At 44.3% G+C, this 14400-nt stretch overlaps 2 protein-coding genes across 7 annotated transcripts in view; one reads left to right on the top strand and one right to left on the bottom strand.

The window, feature by feature from the left end:
- Nucleotides 1-5536, top strand: part of phf21b (PHD finger protein 21B) — a 91641-nt gene extending 86105 nt beyond the window's left edge. For 2 of the 4 annotated variants that reach the window (XM_023152832.3, XM_076875662.1), the window contains one exon: nucleotides 981-5536. In XM_023152832.3, the coding sequence (XP_023008600.1) occupies nucleotides 981-1241 (261 nt within the window). In that variant the 3' untranslated portion in view covers nucleotides 1242-5536. The remainder of the gene's footprint in view (nucleotides 1-980) is intronic. The other 2 variants (XM_004564877.3, XM_004564879.4) reach the window with 2 other exon arrangements.
- A 596-nt stretch (nucleotides 5537-6132) lies between these two features.
- Nucleotides 6133-14093, bottom strand: LOC101481405 (rho GTPase-activating protein 8). 3 transcript variants are annotated; one of them, XM_012922889.3, is made up of 13 exons: nucleotides 13990-14093; nucleotides 13721-13761; nucleotides 10020-10148; nucleotides 9849-9936; nucleotides 9636-9767; nucleotides 8901-8987; nucleotides 8692-8790; nucleotides 8504-8614; nucleotides 8359-8432; nucleotides 8085-8162; nucleotides 7370-7498; nucleotides 7177-7280; nucleotides 6133-6754 (listed from the first exon to the last, which is right to left on the bottom strand). In XM_012922889.3, the coding sequence occupies exons 2-13, from the start codon at nucleotides 13758-13760 to the stop codon at nucleotides 6557-6559; spliced, it is 1269 nt and encodes a 422-aa protein (XP_012778343.1). In that variant the 5' UTR covers nucleotide 13761; nucleotides 13990-14093; the 3' UTR covers nucleotides 6133-6556. The 3 variants fall into 3 exon arrangements, with proteins under 3 accessions (XP_012778343.1, XP_023008601.1, XP_012778342.1); XM_023152833.2 differs by having other exon boundaries at nucleotides 13721-13764; nucleotides 13990-14085; XM_012922888.4 differs by having other exon boundaries at nucleotides 13851-13991.
- Nucleotides 14094-14400: the final 307 nt, after the last annotated feature.

Raw genomic sequence — 14400 nt, 5'->3', positions numbered from 1 at the left:
AATAGAATGAAGAAGAAACACTCAGTGCATCATGGGAATCCCCCAGTACCTATTGCAGCATAACTAAGGGAGGATTCAGGGTCACCTGATCCAGGCCTAACTATATGCTTTAACAAAAAGGAAAGTTTGAAGCCTAATCTTAAAAGTAGAGAACAGTACAGAAGAGCAGCCCGAAAACTGAAGGCTGTGCTTCCCATTCTGCTTTTAGGAACACTAGTACTTCTAGGAACAACAAGTAAGCCTTAAGGAAATGTATGGTCCAGAGGATGTGGACATTTCCTGTTTAGACAGCTTGATTAATCCTAATTTAGATTTCTGTTTTAACTGATAAAACACTCCTGTTGTCTTCCATAGATGGTTTCTCCATTTTGAAGTGTTTTCCTTTTTAGAGTTTAGTTACTAAAAGCTTCACTTGCACTGGCCAGCTCACCATCATTAACAGCACTAAATCAGAAAGGTGACTCATTACACATTTATTAGTGCACTGCATGGAAACACCACCAGAGGGCAGTATGCAGTAGTAAACAGCTGAGCTCAGTGAGCTGTGAAACAGAAAAAGGCATGCTAAACAGAGTGTAAGGGCCTGCTGATGAAGGCGAGGCAGCTAGCTAAAAAACGAAGCACTTTAAACTGCTGTCACCTTCAGATGAATGGAAGAAGGGTTCAACTGTGTTTAGCACGCCTCGTTTCTGTTTCATAGCTCACTGACCTCAGCTGTTAACACTACATACTGCCCTCTGGTGGCATTTTAAAGCATTGTATCATTGGCCTCTCAGTAGCCATCCCTGGTAGAACCCACGTTCCATTCAGGCAGATGGGACTGAACACCTGGTTATACCTGATTTTAACACCTGATCTGTAGCACGTAATACGTGTCCCCAGATGAGTGATCAGGATGCAGCTCACATGCTAATGCTGGGTGTGCCGGTGTACCTGTTGTACCTGACAGGAAGTTGCTCTTCTGTTTCCTGTTGCTGCAGCAATGCATGGACCTGCGGGAGCGCCTGCTGGGGCAGCAGAGAAACACTCAGGCGTCGCTCGACCGTCTCAAAACTCTCATTAGGTTGATCCAACGCGACCAGCTCATCCAGGTCACCATGACGACCACCGCCACCATCGCCACGTCGCTGCTCTCACAGTCCTGGATCAAATCCACCAGCACCACCGCCGCCGCCACCCCGCCGGGCCCCTCGGCCACGCCCCTGCAGACAAGCCACAGCCAGGACGACGTCAACATCTAGCCCCGCCCACCAGAGCTCCGAGTTTTTCCACAGAGGGCAGCGGTGATGATTTCTTTAGTCAGAAAAATATTGATGAAGAGCCTCTATCCTCCACACGATTCAAGTATTTTTTAAAACCCAACACCTACAGTGCTTACGAGATTTCTTTTTTTAAGTTCTTTTCTATTTATTAACATTCTTGGCCTTAATGTATTTATTACAAAAAGTTCGATTACAGCGTGGCGGCGGGAACGCGCGGCCCAGAAGATATTTCCCTTTTTTGAAACACAGGTCTGATTCCTGTCCTGCGTATAGAGAGAGAGAACAGTAGAGTTAGAGTAGATCCAGGATGGATGGAAGTGGACGGACTGTACATTGATATATCTGAGTAAATGTTTGTTCTCATTCTCCTATGAACAATGTTTTTGCCATAATGATTCAGGAAAATGTTTTCATCGTGTATGTGAACGCATACGAGCCTTCAAACAAAAGCAGAGAATAACTTTTTTCAGTATTAATAGAGTTAAAGTCAAAGAAAAAAAGTATTTAAGATTAAACTACAGAAATTAGCATTTCTAGTGGAGATTTTAGTATTTTCATGCTGATGCCTGTTGAAAAATGTAAGTTTGGAGTATTCAAGGGGATCACTGTACATATGTTGTATTATTATTATTATTATTATCACCATCATGATCATCGCAGGGTTTTTCTTTTTCGGTTTTCAAACTTTACCGAAGTCACACGTCTGAACGAGACGAGTTCCTGCTCGTTTAAAACATCCACTTCCTGTTTGACAGCCGAGCCAGAGAAACATGCCAGACATATCTTCATTAAAATTCATTTCCTATTTAAATCAATAGTAAATATTGATGCATCTAGATTGTAAAAATAACTGCAGAGCTTCACATTCTCTTTAAGGTTTAGTCGAAGAAAAGCAGAAAACAAACCATGCAAACTCTAACCTTTGCTCTTGAAAAACTAAGACTGCACTTAAAAAGTCAAAACTGCTCTGAAGCTCTGAATGATATGAGTTATTAGAAAACCATTTATAAAAACCGCTGAGCCCGACATTAAACTGGATTTAATTGGTTCAAACACCATGATGGTCAGATACCATGAGCGCCGACAGTAGGACCACAAATGTTTGATCTCCAGTGAACCAACACAGACCTTACGGGAGGTTCACACACAGGCCCAGCACTGAGTTTGTCTGCTGCTCACCGTGCAGCCAGTGCACGCTCTGCTGGACAGGCTGCTCCTCATTCATCCTCAGCACATTATCTGCATCATGCTCAGTTTGAAAAGCCCAAAATGTTTCAGTATCAGATACGTGTATGCTGAAGCAGACAGAAGAAGCTGCTTCCACATTTACGAGGGGTCAACACAACACGTTTAATCTGGAGAGTTTTACTCCTGATGTGACCTCAAACTGATTTTTGTCTCATTTCAACATCACCCATCAAAATACTGAGTCAAGTCCTGTTAGACCACAGGAGAAACACATTCACGGCTTTAATATTAAGAACCAGCAGATCTTCAGTAGTCTCTGAATAAACTGTAAGCTGTACTTCTCTCTTCGTGCTGAGCTAAAGTAAAAAAATCCCGCTCTGCTGTCACAGGAAGTGATTGGTTAAGTGGGCGGGGACCGCCGTGTTTGCTCACAGCTGCACTCGAACACGCCGGCGTTCAGTCGATGTGACCCACCCGCCCCCTCTCACCTTTAACCAGTATAAAAAATATGCCAAAAACATTTTGTTGTTTTTGTACTGGGATCAGTAATGTGCTTTTTTCTTCCCCTGCCCGTTTTTATATTTTTCGCTTTTTTTACTCGTGTTTTTCGAACAGCGACAAGCCTGTTAATCCGACAGATGAACACTGCCTCAAGTACAAATTGTTTGAAATCCAGGGTTTGCGTCTTTGTTGCGTCATTTTATAAACACGTTGATCGGAAATGGGACCGCTCTGTCAAACTGTCGGCGGGCCGGGACGCCGCTGTCAGTCCATTTGTCTCGCTAGTCTTCCTGCTGGTCCAGAGAGGTTCCATTTGAGTGTTATGAAGTTAGATTTAGTACATTTTTTATTTCTTTATCATGCAGCTCTCAACTTCCTGTCGATGCACAAACATGAAGAAACGGTCAGAAAAACAAAGGCTTTATCAGGAGGACGGGAAGGAATACATAAAGACGTGATTTTATTTTATGAGTCATATCAAGTCCAAAATACCGAAAAGATCCTTAATGTTGGAGAAACATCATCTGCACAAAAGATTAAAAAGCAGCCAAGCGACTCTGAATGAAAGAAACGATGAGCAATACATCGGCAAAACGGTTCCAAAGTGACTTCACTCCAAAAACACGTGCAAAGGCCTCCATCGGCTTTTGACCGTGCTGAGAGACAAAAGTGGGCACGGAAACACGACAGCCTGACTTTTCCAAAAGATGCTTTGAAGCTGACGCCTGAAATCTGTGCACCTTCACGTCCATTAGGTTTTAAAGAAAAATTGAATTTTAGAACCTCAACCCAAATCGAATAAATCAGGGGCACAGAGACTGAAAGGATTTTTGGTTTGTTCTGCTTTCATTTTGGCTTAAATCTGCGAACATGTTCATAATGATGGATTCTTGTAACTCCAAGAGTCAGTAACATGAACTGACAAAATAAATAAAAGAACAGACGGTATCAAAAAGGATTAATTTTAAACTACTGAGAGTAAGAAGAAGGCGTAGGTTGTGAAGGTGCACAGATGACAGACACCTCGGCTGACCGAGGGATCCCAACCTCAGATGAACGTCTCTCAGCACCAAATTTTCCTGCGTCCGTCGTTCTCTCCATCGTCAAATGAACAAGTAGTTTTTCAGAATAAGAGCTCTGTCCGATTACAGAGCCTGGAAGGAAAGAATTTTCCTAAATTCTGACCCCAAAGTGCTGATCTCTGAACCATGTGCTCAGGTTAGTGAGTCCTGGTGCAAATAAAATGTTTTACATCAGAGGAAAGCAGCACATTGACGAAGAGATGCACGGGGATCTGTGTGGCTACCTTAGCTAATGAAGTCTTGGATTCAGCCCTTTCAAAATAAAACGGTTCAGTTTATGCTCCTGCATTATTAGTCAACACAAAAGGTCATCAACACCTTTTTTTTCACTAACTTTGTTAACCTCACAGCAGCCATATTGTTTAAAAGGCACCAACAGCACAAATTTGGTCCAGTCCAGACTCCAGTTGGCTGAGGTGAGGCCTAGGAGACAGCTAGTAGCTACAGCCACCACCATCACCTGCCAGTCAAAGAGGTCCCGCGAACTGCAAACTTTAAACCTTAATACAGTTTAAAACAGTTGAGTTATAAAAACTTTCTTCCCCTTACAGTTGTTTGTCTCTGACTCCAGATATGAACCTCAAACTGTTACGTCTCCTTCTTCTCCAGTATACAAAACTGTCATCTGCATATGGAGACACTCATTCATCTCTTTTACTTCCTCTTATCTTTATTCTGTATCAAAAGTTTCATACAGTTGTTATAATGGGGGAAATTATCTAAAGAGACCAACAGTTTTTGTATCAGGCTGTAAACATGTTTATTTTTACTGACTCACTGCTGCTGCCTCTGGTGGATATTAGAGCTTAACGTAACTTAACTCTTGAACTAAACTCTTCCTGGCTCTGAATTTGAGACGAACCTTCAGTAAAGTGTAAAAACATAAGATTAAATCTTTGAGGGTGACGTGAATGATGCCATGTGATGCATATCGAGTAGGGAAATAAAACCAGAAGGAAACCATATCAGCGCTCTGTGCCACGTCCATGCTCCGCCCCTTTAAAATGAACAAACCTGTCCCTGCGAGCGAACCTCTTCATCCGTTTCTAGAAATCCTCTCCGGGAGAAACTGTGCAGTGCTTAAACAGATCTATTTTAATACACGAGTCGACATTTGAACAAAAACATTTTTATATTCTTTTATGGAGGAGCAAAACGAGAAAACAGAACATTGGATTTTCTATTGTTTGCCAGTTCTGCATTCTGACTTCTCGCTTCGGTGTATTATTTTAACCACGAGGCGGCGGCGACGGCGATACGAGGGTGTTTAGATGGAAGTGAAGTGTGTGTTGGCTGTGGAAGTAGAAGTTTTCTTTGTCATTGATAAGGGGACTGTCCAGTGGATAGTGTGTATAGGAAAGTGTTTGTCTTAAATATGCCAATGTAGTTTTTCTTCTTTATGATGCATTAAAAAGCGGATTGATGGAAGGTGGTAAATGGTTAAAGAGTAGTCTCACCTTTTTGTACCAAGTTCTTACGAAAAATTTAATCATTAATAAACAAAATTCAAGAATAAAAACGGCTCAAATTTGTTTTATTCTTAGCAGTTTCTCTACAGTCTGCTCTTATTTTGAAAGTCCAGCCCTTGTGTTTCCTAGCAGCTGACTCACTGATGAGGATTTTGCTTTGGTGGTCCTCCTCCAGCTCTCAGACCACCTGAAGGTTCACGTTCACCTCTTATCTGAAGAAAACGTGGTTCAGAGCAGGAATGAATCACCTTCACACCAGAAAGCCGAGGGCTGAACCTGAACTCACCTGCGCACGGGTCTCCTCAGGCTCGGATTTTACTCAATTGTAGATGAGGATTCTGATTTCTGCTCAGTGTGAAGCAGAACTTTCTGAATTTGAGGCTCACAATGAAATAAGAGTGTGCTCAGTTTGAGCAGTTACAGGTAAAGTGACCTCAGGAGAGGCTGAAGGTGAGATCGGCTGAATTTAAATTGGGGACAGAAAATGGGGCAAGCTGACCGTGTACCTGCATGCTCATTGGCTAATGAACATACACTTCTTGGACGAAGCTGCTCAGCATCAACCAACCTTTTTTCTCCAATAATGCGTAAAGTCCAACAGTGGGAAAATAAAATCTAAACAAAAACAGGTGAAAGCAGAGAATTTATCACATATAAAGGTACATATAAAAGATAAACCTCTGGGTGTCTTCTATCAGGAAAACATTCTGTCTGTACAAACCTGATGAAGACGGCGCTCTGAGGGTTTGAGGTTGTTACAAAAACAAAACTTACTGCAATCAGTTTTTACATTTGGCGGTCTACACTCGACAGAAACACAAAATACCACAAACATGGAAACGGATTCCAGCTTCTCGTCCAATCAGATCACCTCCAGTGTTATTACTTCATTAAAGATGAAACACTTAAACTATAAATAAAACCAGTAACATCACCATCATGAGTCCAAACGTGAAGGTTCATGCTTGGAGGTTCACCTTGCATTTGACCTTTTTAAAAACGATAAGAGTTAAAAAAAACAACAAAAAAAAAAAAAAACAGTTGCCGCCGTCCTTCAGGGCATCACCTGTGCAGGTGGGCAGCGGGAGCCGAACACTGTGTGGACGTGCTCGATGAGGAGCTCAGCGAAGATGTTGATAGGGGTCAAAGCGGTCAGGGAGATGGAGCCGTGACGAGGCCAGACCAGGTTCACGCCAAAAACACACGCCAAGTTAGATGGAGACATCTTGTTTATGATGCTTTCCTGAGATACCTGAAGGGGGCGCCGCACAGGCGAGAGAGAGGGAACAGAGAAAAGACATCAACAAACTGGAAAGGTGCTGCAGCATTCAGTTTGACCTGCTGGTGGCAGTGGTGTCTCACTGTTAGAGTAAAGTCACCGATACACAAACAAGTCCGACAGATCAAATGATGTTTTTGTATATTTAAGATGATTTTTATTGTAACTTATTTCCATATTCGAAGGCGTTGCTGTTTGAGTCGTTTCATATGTGACGTCACAAGTATGTAAATCAGCTGCTGAGACTGCTTCATTTTACAAATCTGACCAGCCATCTCCGTTTACAGTCTCAACTTTACAGCAATAAAAATCTGTTTGCTCCAATCAGCTGTTTGTGTGTCTGATCGATCACCTCCTGATTGGTGCTTCTCATGCTCATCTGAGCTGTGACTCACCTGGTGCAGGAAGCACAGCAGGTACTTTGCCACAATGAAATTATGTTCAGGTAGACTCTCGACGATCTGTTTGCATCGGGTCACCCGCAGACTGCTCTCCACATCTGTAACCAATCAAAAACCACTTTAGTCTCTAGAGAACACAGCCCCTTTTTCTTCTTCTCCTGCACAAATGTGGAAGTGCGGGACTCACGGAGCAGCTCCTGGACCTGGCTGTAGACCCGGAAGGTGAGCAATGGCTCAGGAAGCTCTCTGAGGAATGTCTTCAGGATCACGGCAGGAACGTGCACATCTCCTATCTGCTCGAAGTTCACCGGCTTCCCTGCATGAGTTTAAATAAAGTTAACTTTATTGACAATGCTATTTTTCACAGATCCTGAACTCAAATTTATCCACAAATTTTAAAAATGAAGATATGAAAATAAAATAAAAAATAAGATATTTTTTATAAAATAAAAAATAGTCCAATAGAAAAAATGGAAACAAAAACAAATATTTGAATCAAACTACAAGAAACAAAAAATAATACATAAGATAAATATAATCAAACTTCATAAAATAACATTAATAAATTGGAACTACAGCAGTGTAGCTTATATGAGTGGAAAAAGGATTGAAGAGGTTTTTTGGGTGAGCAGTACAGTAAAATCATGAATCAGAATCACCAGGAGCAGCTGTGATCGATTGATCACCTGGAGATTGATCTGTGATCATGCTGATCTTAAATGTTACGTTCATGAACACGAGCTGTTTCCCATTTCTCACAGTTATCTCCATCTGAAGGCGTCACCTCGCACGGCAGGAAGTTCATTTAATGCAACATTGGCCTCAGCATGACTTCCTGTGTTTTTTTTTTTTTTATGACGATCTGAGAGCCCCTTCTGCTGAGGCAGGGAGACCCCACTCACCCAGGTTGTAGAGTTTCTGTACTTCCTTAATGAGCTGAACCCGAGCCGATCGCCTGAAGAGCCCCTCAGTCCTCAGACCTGAAACACACCGTGATGCATTCACTGACATCAGCTGACAACGTTTTTCTCCGGTTTACAGTCGACTGCAGATCATCTCCTCACAAACTCTGATCACAGGTCTCACCTTACTGACCTCACTTTATCTGACTATCCAGACAGAGCTCTCAACTGGATCAGGTGACCCTGAACTCACTGTTCTGAGATGAAGCCTCACCTTTCTCCTTCAGGTATGTGACAGTCTGGGTCATCACAGGTGGGATGACGGCCTCTCGGTTCTTCTCTCTGATGCTGTCAGAAAACATGTTTCATTGATTAAAACCGCTCGTTAGCGATCGACTAAACTACAGAGTGACACTCACTACTGCAGACTAACGCCGAACTGCTGGGTGGGCAGGGGGGGCCGGGGCGGGGGTGTTTTCACAGAGGGCGGGGGTCCTCCTTTCTGAGTCGCTCGCAGCTCCTCGTCATGTCTGTGGAGAGACGATAAACACGGTGAGGAGCCGTTGGGCGTCCGAGCCGTTGGGCGTCCGAGCCGAGGAGCACCGACCTGAGCACTTCTGGAGGGATGAAGAGCTGCTCGTAGTTCAGGTGTTCCCGAAGCTCAGCCAAGTAGTTCACATACGTCAGCTTCCTCCCAAACTTGTGACTGCAAACAGAGAAGAAGAGAAGAAGAAGAAGAAGAATCAGCTGCAGCGTGACCGAGAGCAGCTAGAGAACTTCCTGCTAAGCCTCAGGTGTGCTCAGGTACATCTGTACCTGATCAGAGGTTTGAAAAGGTTCCAGACGATTCGGATGAAGTTGGTGGGATGGACAACGTACAGAGCCTTCAGGTTCTTCTTGTACCTGAAACACATGTGAACACACCTGCTGAATAATCCACTAAAATGAGCAGTCTGGTTCTCGGTCCATGATCTGTGGCTCTCCCTGACGGATCGTGATACCACGGTAACCTGATCGATACCACTTCTCAGAGACAGGTGAACAGGTAGAATCGACCCTGACGCACCCCTCAGGACTCATTGCTGCACCTCAACACAACTTTAAGCACATTTGAAGAGCTAAAGAGGTGCAGATATGTCCCTCAGTGCAGAGCCCGGTACCACATTTTTTAAAAGGTCATTTTTTGCACTTTTACAATTAAAAGGTCCAAATAAATAGAATCTGATTGAATCGAGTTGAATGCAAAACTGATCGCCCGACCAGCCTGTAGACCCCGGCGGCTGTTACGTCCTCTGACTGAAGGCTGGAGTAAAGCTGGAGGTTCTAGTTCTCCACAGAAACGCTAAAACGTCTCTGAGACTGAAGTTCGGAGTAAACTGTGGAGGGTCTGAAAGGGTTTCCTGCTGTATAGGAGCTGATGGTGCAGCTGGTCCACACACTCTGACGTCACACTGAGCATGCTCTGTAGCAGACCTGAACTTGAGGTTCTGGTCTCTGCAATAAAGCGCTGAACTTGACTCATAAAGAGTACAAGAAATTGAGGTGACCTACTTCCTGTCGAACTCGCTGTAAGCCTCTCGTAGCCACTTGAGAGACGGCTTGTTGCTGCTCCTCAGGCCATAGTGAAAGTACACCAGGATGTAGTCCATCTCCACGTACTGGTCCAGTGTGAACTTCAGGTACCTGCAGACAGAGAACATTGTGAAAACCAACCACAGAGGACCTGTATGTCTCTGACCATGGCAGGCTGCAACATGGACTCACTCGAGCAGGCGGCGGTGATTCAGCTGGTGCGAAGGTGGTAGGCAGCAGCTGCTAAAGACAATCAGCTTCCTGCCGTAGTGGTCGTCCCCTGGAACCAAAAACGGCGAGAATATTAGCAGATCGTTAGCATTGGTGGATCGTTCTGAACTGGTTGACTGAAGCGGAGCTTACCCGAAACCTGGATGATGCCGTGTCGAGCCACGTCGTAATACGGGTGGGAGGGGTCGAGACTTGGTGTGCTGACTGGAGGAGCTGATGGACCGTCTGTGACACAACTGCCCTCCTCCTCCTTCTGCAGCTCTGTTAGAGGGAGAACCACCTGAGTAACTCACACAGACAGTGTCTGTCTGTTTGATTGAGTGTGTATGTGTCTCTGCCTGCCTGCGTGTGTCTGAGGTGCATTTGAACTCTTTAAAGTTTTCCTTTACAGCTGACTGATCAGCTGATCCATCAGGAGCTTCCACATTTAGTCAGTAACAGAAGATCCTTCACAATAAAAACCTGCAGATGTAACCACTGGTTATATTTGAGATTAAAAAAGTAACTGACCAATCAGATCTCTGGAAAATGACCTCACCATTGTGTCTGTAGTAAAGTGTGAAGTGGGCGTGACACTCGTCAGCTTCAGTGTGAGCTATAAATTCTGATTAATAACCCTGATATGACGCCAAGCTGCTCCCCTCTCCTTTGAAGAAGTCAAAGTTTAGCCTGAGAATAATCACATGTGATAAATTGCTCATTTATGAACCTGAGGAGAAGAAATTACACATCAGTGTTTCCCCGTCACAGCACAGACTTCCAGAATAGAACAGTTCCACTTCTGGACATTCCTCTGACGTTACTGTCACAGACCTGAAGTTACTGTTTCACAATTTCTAATCTTAGCTTTCTCTGTAACATCAGTCTCTCTGCTATCAGAAGATCTGTTTCTAATTGGTCAACAGCTGATAACTTCGCCTCATTCATGAGACTCGAGCCAGACTGGTAACAGGAACCTGCTCCTTCTGACCTCATCAAGGTCTTATCTGCTGCTCTCGGTCTCCATGTTCAAGTCAGGCTGCCCTCCGAGGTCCCAACCTCAGACACAGCTTCACAAAGACTATCCAAACACAGTTACACACATCATCATCATTATCATCGTCACCATCATCACCACCTGAGTTTTGGCTGAGTTTTTAGAAATGACCGGTGATTAGTTCTGAATTCCAAACGTGTAGCTCCGCCCATTTCCGAGATGACTTCCTGAGATCAGTGATTATCAGGGTGGAAACTGGAGCTGTAATCTGTGCTCGGGAAGTTTGTTGTAAACACACAGCAAGGTTGATAACAGACAGGAAGTGACCCAAGCGCACAAAGGCCGACTTTAGCCCCGAGCAGGAGCTGCCCAACAATCAGAGCCAGGGCGCTGGGCTGTAGTTTTCCTGCTGGAGAAACCGAAAGCTTCGTCTGCAGGTTTTAAAGTGTGCCAGCATCCTGTGACCGCAGGCCAACTCAGACCGCTGTGCTTCCATCGATCCATGTCTAACTGACACGTGTGTTATTTATGTGACCGGACAGCACAGTGACAATGACCTGAAGAGGAAAATGACTCATGCTGTTCAAACATTTCTACAAATAAAAATCTGAAACGTGTGGCGTGCATTTATTTTCAGCCTCTTTTCCTCTAAGACCCCTGGATCAAACGCAGGTCACTAATAGGACACCAACAGGTCACCTCTGTCCAGCTGTTCTGTGACAGCCTCAGAGGTCCCTGAAAGAACAGCAGTGAACAAACAGCAGGTGGGTTTGAAGGAGCGGAGGTTATAAACAGATCTCAGGCTTTGAGAGCCTCACAGAGATCCACTCACTCCGTCATCCACAGGAAGAGTAAGCAATGGCTGAGAGGCACACAGTCACTGTGGAGCAGCTGCTGAGATCCACAGTCTGTCCACAGGTCATCAGTTATAATAATCATAATAATAATAACAACAAATTTTATTTAAAAGCGCCTTTCAAGACACCCAAGGACAAAACTAAGACCAATAAAAAACAAGATAAAATAAACAAACAATAAGTTCACACAGAAAGAGGCGAAAAGAAGGCAGAGCAAGTTGGCTAGAAGAAAAAGATGGAATTGAGCGAGCAGAAGAGGTGGTGCTTAACAGGTCTGAAAGGTAAGGAGGAGCAAGGTTATGAAGGGCCTTGAAGGCGAACAGAAGAAGCTTGAATACTATTCTGAATTTCACAGGAAGCCAGTGAAGTTCCTGAAGGACAAGGGTGATGCGCTGGTAGGAGGGGGTTCTGGTAATAATGCGGGCAGCGGAGTTTTGAAACAGTTGAAGCTTATGAAGGGATTTTTGGGTGAGACCATGTAAGAGAAAATTACAATAGTCACTGTGGGAGGTAACAAGACTATGAACAAGAATGGACACAGACTGAGTCGAAAGAGAAGGATGTGAACGGGTGAGATCATTGGTCTGCAATTTATAGGATAGTGAGCTGTCAAGGATAACACCAAGGCTCTTAACCTGATGTGAAGGGAAAACTGTGGAGTTGTCAATAGTGAGAGTGAAATGATTTGCCTTCAGTAGGTTGGATCTAGTGCCAATAAGTAGAATTTCAGTTTTATCCTCATTGAGCTTAAGAAAGTTGGAGCTGAACCAGGATTTTAACTGGGATAAGTAATCTGAAATAGAAGAAGTTGGAGGGAGGAATCGGACCTGTGGGAGAGATATAACTGGGATATATAGATATATATATATGTTACCAGCAAAACAGTGAAAGTAGGGATCAACTTTAAAATGGTACCAAGAGGGAGGATGTATATTATGAAGAGAAGAGGGCCTAAGACTGAACCTTAGGGTACACCAGCAGTGACTGGGAATAGACGAGAGCAGAATGATTTAAGTTGGATAAACTGGGAGCGGTCAAGGAGATATGATTGGAAGCAGGCTAGAGGTGTGTCAGAGATGCCAAGAGAGGAAAGTCTGTTTAGAAGGATGGAGTGAGAGAGTGTCAAAGGCTTGAACTTAGATCCATAAGAACAAGAATGTTGAGAAGACTAGAGTCAGCCTCAAGTACAAGACACACAGCAGGGGCTCTGGTCACATGAGACCAAAACACAAACCCAACACTGCACATGAACCTAACAGAGCATCGTGCTCGTCTCCAGCAGGCAGATGAGAAGGTGGACAAAGGTAAAGCAGACGGTGCTGCAGAGGAACGCTCAGATACAAGTCTAGACCCGAATCAAGGCACTCACAAACGAGCTCCAGACAGCTGAACTCACATGCTTCTCAGATTTTTACTAAAAACTTCTGAACACCACGAATCATTTTCCTTGCACCTCACAGTGAAGCACAGCCATGTGCTGCTCTGTTACATTAATGTGGGCTGACAGCAACACCGACTCCTAACATCTGAACTCTTCTCAGGCCGACTCAGACTTCATTGAAGATGAAGCTGAGGATGAGGACTTCCTCAGAGAGTGAAACACGCAGCAGCAGATTAAAGCCGGACCTCCTGCTGTGGATCATCTCAAACGCTGTCTGTGACGGTCTGTCGTTTCTCTTCATTAGAGAACGTCAGTATGAACATGTACTGTGAGCAGCTGACCCTCCATCATGCAGCTAACCACCGGGTAGAACATCACCACGTCCCTAAGCCTGCAAACATCTGCTCTCCTCTCTGTTTACATTCAACCTTACTGCAGAGCCGAGTATGCTTTACAATCTACATGACACAGCCACAAACACGACTAGAAAAGCTCTCAGAGCTACCTCACCAACCACAGAGTCAATACAACACCCCCCTCCCATTACTACAGGAAGCGCTGAGAAGTTTCCAGGAAAGCACCTGACAAACCAGGACCTGGAAAGCCGCTGCACACTCACCGATTTCTGCCAGCTGCTCCAGATCAGCCGAGGAGCTCATTCTGCTGGAAGAGAGCAGAGACTGATCAAAACAAAAAAACAAACAATCACACACACCCCTCCGGAGCGAACTGAAACCTATACAGCGCACCTGAAAACACCTGAGTTGCTCTTCAAACTCGCGGTTACCCGCCACGCGCGCTCTCTTTTCCGTTTTTTTTTTAGCTGCACGCGGTTCACGTAGCCCTCCAATCAGTGCTAGGAGGAGGAGAAGGGGGCCAGAAACTCACCTGAGGCCGGTGAGGTGACGTTACAAACCGCCAAGCGCACAGGTAACAAACATCCAAACTTCCTCCAACTACCGCGGGCTGGCCGGCGCTCTGCGCATGCTCAGAGCACAGGGGTTTCCCACAGCGACTCTCCGGAAAATAAAAGGAAAAATATACTAATAAAAGCAGAACTTTATTTATTTTTTATATTTGTAATCGAAACATTTTTATATTTAAATCCTGACGTGAGCGTTTGCTCTCGGCTCTGAATCACATTTTTAATCGAACTGCTTTTTTAAAGATTTATTTCCTCCTGAGTGTGACGCATGAGCGCGTGGCAGTAAAAGTGCAGCTGAATCAGGCTTCAAACATCAGATCAAATTATTTTGCCTCAAATGATTTTTCATTCAAACTTTTTTTTGTATTTGTGAG

Source organism: Maylandia zebra, linkage group LG17, assembly GCF_041146795.1.
Source record: "Maylandia zebra isolate NMK-2024a linkage group LG17, Mzebra_GT3a, whole genome shotgun sequence".
Classification (NCBI taxonomy): domain Eukaryota; kingdom Metazoa; phylum Chordata; class Actinopteri; order Cichliformes; family Cichlidae; genus Maylandia; species Maylandia zebra.
This window is presented reverse-complemented; position numbering and strand designations above follow the sequence as displayed.

Bases quoted from the DNA above. Each gene is read 5' to 3' on its own strand.
- LOC101481405 (XM_012922889.3), bottom strand. From the start codon at position 13,760: ATGAGCTCCTCGGCTGATCTGGAGCAGCTGGCAGAAATCG. The intron at 8,791-8,900 runs GTACAGATGTAC...CTCTGTTTGCAG, and splicing joins CTTTTCAAACCTCTGATCAG to TCACAAGTTTGGGAGGAAGC. The intron at 6,755-7,176 runs GTGAGTCACAGC...CGCCCCCTTCAG, and splicing joins TGCTGTGCTTCCTGCACCAG to GTATCTCAGGAAAGCATCAT.